The sequence below is a fragment of the Lactuca serriola genome, chromosome 8 (assembly GCF_051521515.1).
Source record: "Lactuca serriola cultivar US96UC23 chromosome 8, Lser_US96UC23_V15, whole genome shotgun sequence".
In the NCBI taxonomy this organism is placed as follows: Eukaryota; Viridiplantae; Streptophyta; class Magnoliopsida; order Asterales; family Asteraceae; genus Lactuca; species Lactuca serriola.
This window is the reverse complement of record NC_136415.1, coordinates 129,153,600-129,160,662: the sequence shown is the minus strand read 5'-3', so window position 1 is coordinate 129,160,662 and position 7,063 is coordinate 129,153,600. Positions and strand designations below refer to the sequence as shown.

At 33.6% G+C, this 7,063-nt stretch overlaps 1 protein-coding gene across 1 annotated transcript; it reads left to right on the top strand.

The window, feature by feature from the left end:
* The first annotated feature begins 997 nt into the window (after positions 1 to 997).
* On the top strand, positions 998 to 1,948 carry LOC145067391 (zinc finger BED domain-containing protein RICESLEEPER 1-like). Its single transcript, XM_079014542.1, has 3 exons — positions 998 to 1,069; positions 1,169 to 1,434; positions 1,801 to 1,948. The coding sequence occupies exons 1-3, from the start codon at positions 998 to 1,000 to the stop codon at positions 1,946 to 1,948; spliced, it is 486 nt and encodes a 161-aa protein (XP_078870668.1).
* The last annotated feature ends 5,115 nt before the right edge of the window (positions 1,949 to 7,063 follow it).

Genomic DNA, 7,063 nt, shown 5'->3' with positions numbered 1-7,063 from the left:
AGCCTGTCATGGAAAGGTTCCAAAGCTCTTTCTTAGGGATGGAAATTTGACCCGACCCGGTGGGGAACCCGGCTCACCCGCCGCGATCGGGGACGGGTATTCCCTGCAAAAACGGGGATCGGGTATGGGGCCGGGATCCCCGTTAGGCTAAAACCAGGGAAGAAGTCGGGGCCGGATATACCAATCCTCAACCCGCCCCGCCGCAGCTTTGATGACATTATATATATATATATATATATATATATATATATATATATATATATATATATAATATTTTGATAATCGATCAAATAAACTTAATATAAGCCCATTACACATTCAAAAAGTCAATATACTGTACCCTATCCAATACTCCAATATGACAATTATCATTTACCAAATTTCTAATCCCAATATTATTCCAAGAGTCTGAATATTATTCCAAGAGTTTGTCGCTGTGAATAGGTCTTCGAAGCTTCATTCCTTGTTCCAAGAATATGTACGTCAATCTATTTTTTTCTAGTCGATATGTATTTCTTTTGTGTGTTTTAATTGTGGTTTTCTTGTTAAACTAATAACATAATGGGTTCTCTCTCATTTTGTTTACTAATAATTATGTTCTTTGATTCCCTAATTCAAACGTGAACTATATTTGTTTCGTAAGTATGTATTTTTTTTATGTGTTTAATTGTGGTCTTCTTGTTTAAGTAATGACTTAATGAGTTCTCTATTGTTTTGTTTACTAATAATTATATGTTTTGTTTCCCTAATTCAAACGTGAACTATAATCACTAATTTGACTACGTTACACTTGTATCAAAAGCATAAGTTGTTTAAACTCTTGCTAAGTTAATTCTGTTATAGAATTTAAAATAATGTTATAAAGATTGTTAATGCATGTAAGTAATCAAAATCTAATTTTCATACATATTGTTCTTTTTTTTTTATCTAAGTGATAACCATCTATTTTTTTATTTCGCAAAGTGATACAAATTGTATGTGTTTTTTGTAGGTTTAGATGGCTACTTCAGATATTGATAAACCACCAACCATGAGTGAAGAACACGAAGAAGCTAATGAACAAGAACCTGTAGAAAATAATACGAAGATTGAGCATCCCAAAAAGAGGTTGAAATCCATTGCTTGGAACCATTTTGATCCGGTTTTTGTTAATGGTTTTCGTGGATAGGCGAAGTGCATACATTGCAAGAAACAACTGACCGATAGATCTAATGATGGAACAACACATTTAAAAGATCAATACATGATATGCCCTAGGAAAAATACAAGGGACATTCGGCAACATATATTAGTTCAAGGGAAAAAAACCATCGATGGTAAAGCTTATATGAGTAAATATTCCTTTGACGATGAAATATCTAGAGATGAAATTGCAAAGATGATTATAATTCATGATTATCCACGCTCCATTGTTGAACATTATGGTTTTCGAAAGTATACAGAAAGTCTTCAACCTTTGTTTAAGGTGCCTTGTTGTAATACAGTTAAGGGGGCTATAATGAAGGTATACGAGGATAAAAAATTTCATATCTTGAAAATTTTTGAAGAGAACGATAGTAGGATTGCTCTCACGTCTGATATGTGGACAACAATTAACCAAAAGAAATGTTACATGGGAATCTCAACACATTATATGGATTACAACTGGAAGTTACAAAATCAAATTATGAGATATTTACTCTAATTAGTGTTATTATTTGTAATTTATATTGGATGAAGTTTTGAAATGCTATATTTTGTGTTATTATTTGTAAGTTATATTGGATGCAGTTTTAAAATGTTATATTTTGTTTAATGCAGCTTTATACATGTGTCATCTCCACACACTGCTGATGCATTGTCACAAGCTATGATGAAATGCTTCTTGGAGTGGAACATTGACAACAAGTTGTCAACATTAACACTTGACAATTGCTCAACAAATGATGCCATCATTGTCAAGCTTTGAGGTACACTTACTACTTCATCACTAGTTTTAAAGGTGAGAACATTTCATATGCGATGTTGTGCACACATAATTAATCTTATTGTGCAAGATGGATTTTCTGTGATTGCTAGTGCAATTGAGAATGTTAGGAATAATGTCTCATATTGGACAAATTCTCCTAAAAGAATACAAGATTTTAGACTTTTTGCTCGTCAAGTAGGTGTTGATTGCCAAAAGGAGTTACTTATTGATTGAAAACAAGGTGAAATTCCATTTATATGATGTTGAGTGTTGCTTTGGAATATAGAGAAGTTTTTATTCGTTTGAGCAAAAAGGATAAACATTATGTTTGCTTTCCTAGTGAAGATGAATGGAATAGGGCATCAATTGTTTGTGAAAAATTAAAATTGTTCTATCAAGTGACTAAAAAATTTTCTGGTTCCAAATATCCCACATCAAACATTTTCTTCCATTTGATTTGTGACATGAAACTATCGTTGTTGAGTTGGAAAATATCTCAGAATAATGTTATTAAGTCCATGACATCAACTATGTTGATCAAATTTGAGAAGTATTGGAATGTAATACATAATGTTATGAGTGTAGCAACTGTCTTGGATCCCAGGTATAAGTTAAAGTTGATCAATTATTTCTTTCCAAAGTTATATGGGGAAGAAGCAAGTGAGATTATGAAAATACGAAATATAATTACTGGGTTATTTGAAGAGTATAAAAAGAAACATGATGAAAAACGAGGAACTTTTTTGAAACGAAAATGTACAACAAACGTCTCTGAGGGAGGGGGTTCTCCTTTAAGGAAATCAACATGGGAGTTGGATTTCGAGAATATGCTTTCTGAGGATGATGGATTTGAAAAAAACTGAGCTGGATAATTATTTAGCTGAGAAGTTGTTACCGAATGAGGAAAGTTTTGACATATTAATGTGGTGGAAGTGAAATCGTTCTAAGTTTTCGATATTGCAGAAGATTGCTAGAGACATCTTAGCCATTCCAATTTCTACATTTGCTTCAGAATCAACTTTTAGCATGAGTGGGAATAAGGTGACTGTTAAAAATATGAGTTAATATTTTTCAATCTCATATTTATTATTTAAAACAAAGTGTTATGTGACTGAGGGGTTGTTATGTAAAACTTGTATTCTTTGCATAGTTAAGTGTAAATGCAGGTAGCAGGTTTGATATGCGGGTTATAGTACGGGTCAAGTTTGGTTCGGATTGTATTCATGGTTGATATCCAAAGTATAAAAGATGAGAGAGAAGACTGTTCGTTCATTCAGTTGAAAAAGATCTAAGATCAGATTAGGGTTTTCTCTCAATTCTCTCTTCTTTATTCTAACTCTTGTATACTCTTCTTTGTTCTGTGTAAGCTAAGATAGTTTATGTATGAGTCTGATAGTTTTAGATCATGCTTGTGTCTTAGTTGATATAGATTAGGTTGAGTGTTTGGTAATGAGAGTAGATTAGGTTTTTTATGTAGTGAGGTTTGATCTGTAAGTTCGTGAAAACCGCCTGTTTCTTTGTCCTTAATTGATATAAGAAATGGTGATGTTGGGAAGTTTGCTTTGTGTCTTTTTAACATGGTATCAGAGCTGTAAGGCTCATGGTTGTTGATCCTGACATCTCGCTTCTTGTTCGTTGATCTTCTGGTGTTGACGATTCTTTGAGAGGCATTTTGTTCCTCTTTTCTCACAGTTTTTTTGGTTAGACGATTGAGAGTTCTAGGGTTGTGTTTGTCATCCCTAAACTTGTGTCGATTTGTTAAGATCCTGGTACTGCGAAGTTTTTTGTTCTTGATCTTTCAGGTTTGGTGAGGATCGATTGCTAATCCAAGCTCTGCTGTTGTAAACTCTAACCGTCACAGTGGAATCAATCAATCCCATTAATCTGAAATAACCCTCTTGGGGTCGGAATTGATCATCGATAAACCCATGAAGGGAACGGATTCAGGGAGTCGATATTGTTAATCGGTTCTCGTCTATTGCACTTTGAGGTTTTCTTGTTCTTTTTTTCATCTCTCTTTGTCTATTGGACTGTGAGGTTCTTACTTGTTCTTGTTTTGTCATATTTTCTATCTGTTGTGTGGAAAGTTATGGTTTCCTAAGCACACCAGTTATTTGTTATATGTTTTTTTCAACTCTGTGTTGATTGTCTTGGGCCCCGACATACTGTGGTGACCATCTGGACTTTAAGTCGACACAAGTGTTTGTGATTTCTGATCTCTTTGTTGATCTGTTTGCTGTTTTTTGTGATTAACTATGGCTGGTGATACACTTGAAGGAAGTGGTGTTCCTAAAGATAATCCAGTTGATTTTGATGATCCTTTATATGTTCATCCTTCTGATAATACCGTGACTTCTATTATAACAATTAAATTGACTGGTAATGAAAATTATCGTCTGTGGCGTAGTTCTATGTCTAGAGGTCTTAAGGCTAGGAACAAGTTAGGATTTGTAGATGGTACTATTACTTTGGAAAAAACTGAAGCATCTAAAGCATCTAAGTGGGAACGTGGTAATGTTGTTGTTTGTAATTGGATATTGGGGTCAATTTCTGAGACTATATATGCTAGTCATGTATATTCTGATAAGGCTAAAGATATTTGGGATGAGTTGTTTGAGACTTATAATAAGGCTGATGGTTCTGTCATTTTCAATATTCATCAACAGATTAATAGTTTAAAACAAAATGGGCTGTCTCTTTCTGATTACTATAATAAACTTGATTCACTATGGAAAGAGTTTGATGGTCTAACTAGTTTAACTGAATGTGTTTGTGAAGCTGCTACTAAACTTAATGATCATTCAAAATTAATGAAACTAATGCAGTTTCTTAGTGGTCTTGATGATGTTTATAATCAAGTCAAGAGTCATATTCTGTTAATGGAACCCTTACCAAATGTTAAGACAACTTTTTCTATTCTTTCTAGAGAAGAGTCACTTCAAAAGAATGGGTCTCTTGGTAATATTGTTTCCTAAAAGCCACAAGTGTCTGTGTTTAATAGTAAAGCAAATGATTTTAAACGAACACAAGGTTAAAACAGATCAAGAAATCAGGGATTACAGTGTAAAAACAGTCATCTAAAAGGTCATACAATAGATAGGTGCTATAAACTAATTGGTTATCCAAAAGATTTTACACCTAGAAGTGATAATAATAATCAGAATAAATCTTTTTCTGTGAATTCCTCTTTTGTTGAATCTAATAGTAAAACTTCAGCTTCTTCTGAGTCTGATCCCAGCAATTGTGCTCATCTTCTTACTGATGAACAATATTCAAAGTTCCTTCATCTTATTAGTGAACATTCTCACAATGAAGATGTGTCTGCCACTTCTAATATGGCAGGTATGTCATTGTTTCAGTGTTGCAATTCATTTGTTAGTCCTAATAGATCTCAAAGTTGGATTGTTGACTCAGGAGCTAATCAACATATGATAGCTTTTGAGTCACATCTTCAGGATGTTATAGATGTCTCTAAGCTTAATCTTCTTGTTAAACATCCTAATGGATCTTCAGCTCCTATAAATAAAATTGGAAATCTTCATCTGTCTTCACATCTTACTTTATTTGATGTATTTGCTGTTCCAGACTTTAATGTCAATCTTTTATCTGTTCATAAACTTTGTAAAGATAGTGGGTGTGAAGTTATTTTTTCTGAACATAATTGTGTAATCCAGGATTCACTATCAAAGAAGATGGTGGAGAATGGTAGAGAATCTGAGGGATTATACTACCTTGATGGTGTATCCTCAGGTAATCTAACTAATGTAGCTTCCAGATGTTGTGTTTCTAAACGAACTTGGCATAGCAAGCTTGGTCATCTAGTTGATCAAGCTTTGACTTCTTTAAAAAAGCTGTTAAATTTTGGTAATGAGTCCCTTCCTCCTTGTGATATTTGCCATAGAGCAAAACAGACAAGGGAGTCATTTTCTCTTAGTCAGCATACTTCAACTCAGTTAGGTGAATTGGTTCACTTAGATGTCTGGGGACCTTATAGGCTTGCTTCAGTTGAAGGGTTCAAATATTTCTTGACTGTTGTGGATGATTTTACTAGGGCCACATGGGTGTTTCTTTTAAAGTCTAAAATTGAGGTTTTTGATTGTTTTAAATCATTTGTTAATATACTTTTAAACCAGTTTGATGTTAATATTAAGGTTGTACGCCCAGATAATGGTATTGAGTTTGTTAATAATCAAATGAAGTTTTTTTGTTTTGAAAAAGGAATTATTCATCAAACATCTTGTGCTTATACTCCAAAACAAAATGGAGTTGTGGAGAGAAAGCATAGACATATTCTTAATGTTGCAAGATCTCTTTTGTTTCAATCAGGAGTGCCTGTTAAATATTGGGGAGATGCTGTTTTGACTTATGTTTTTTTTTAATAAATAGAATGCCTACTTCTGTCTTAAATGGTTCATCTCCTTATGAACTTATTTTCAAAAAGGTTCTTGTTTTTGATCATTTGAGAGTTTTTGGTTGTTTATGCTTTGCTAGTAAACAAAATATTTCTGATAAACTGTCTGAACGTGCTGAAAAATGTATTTTGTTGGGATATTGTTCTGATAAGAAAGCTTATAAATTACTTAGTCTAGATACTAACACTTCTTTTGTATCCAGGGATGTGAAGTTCTATGAGTCTGTTTTTCCATACAAATTAAAATCAACTAATGTTGATAGTTTTTTGAATAGTTCTGGCCCTAGTGATCTCTTTTCCTATGATGTTTTTGACACAAATAAGTATATAAATGATTCCATTGGTCTTGATGAATTGAGGGTGGAGTCCCAGTTGGATGGTACTGATGCAACTATTAACTTGGATGACATTAGTTCTGGTGAATCTGTCAACCGTGGTGGCGAGGCAATGGTGCCTCCTACTGGTTCCTCTGTTCCTTCATCTTCAAGTGTGTCTGAGGAAATTAGTCAGTCTATTTGACACCTTCTATGGAGCAGTCTGTAGGTGCTTCTAGGACAAGACGTGAGTCATATATGCCTGTTAAGTTTGCTGATTATGTAGTTAAAGGAAAATATAAATATGGTATTGAAAGGTCGATTAATTGTTCTTATCTTGATCATGAAACTAAGTGTTTTATTTCTAATCTAAATAAATCTATTGAACCC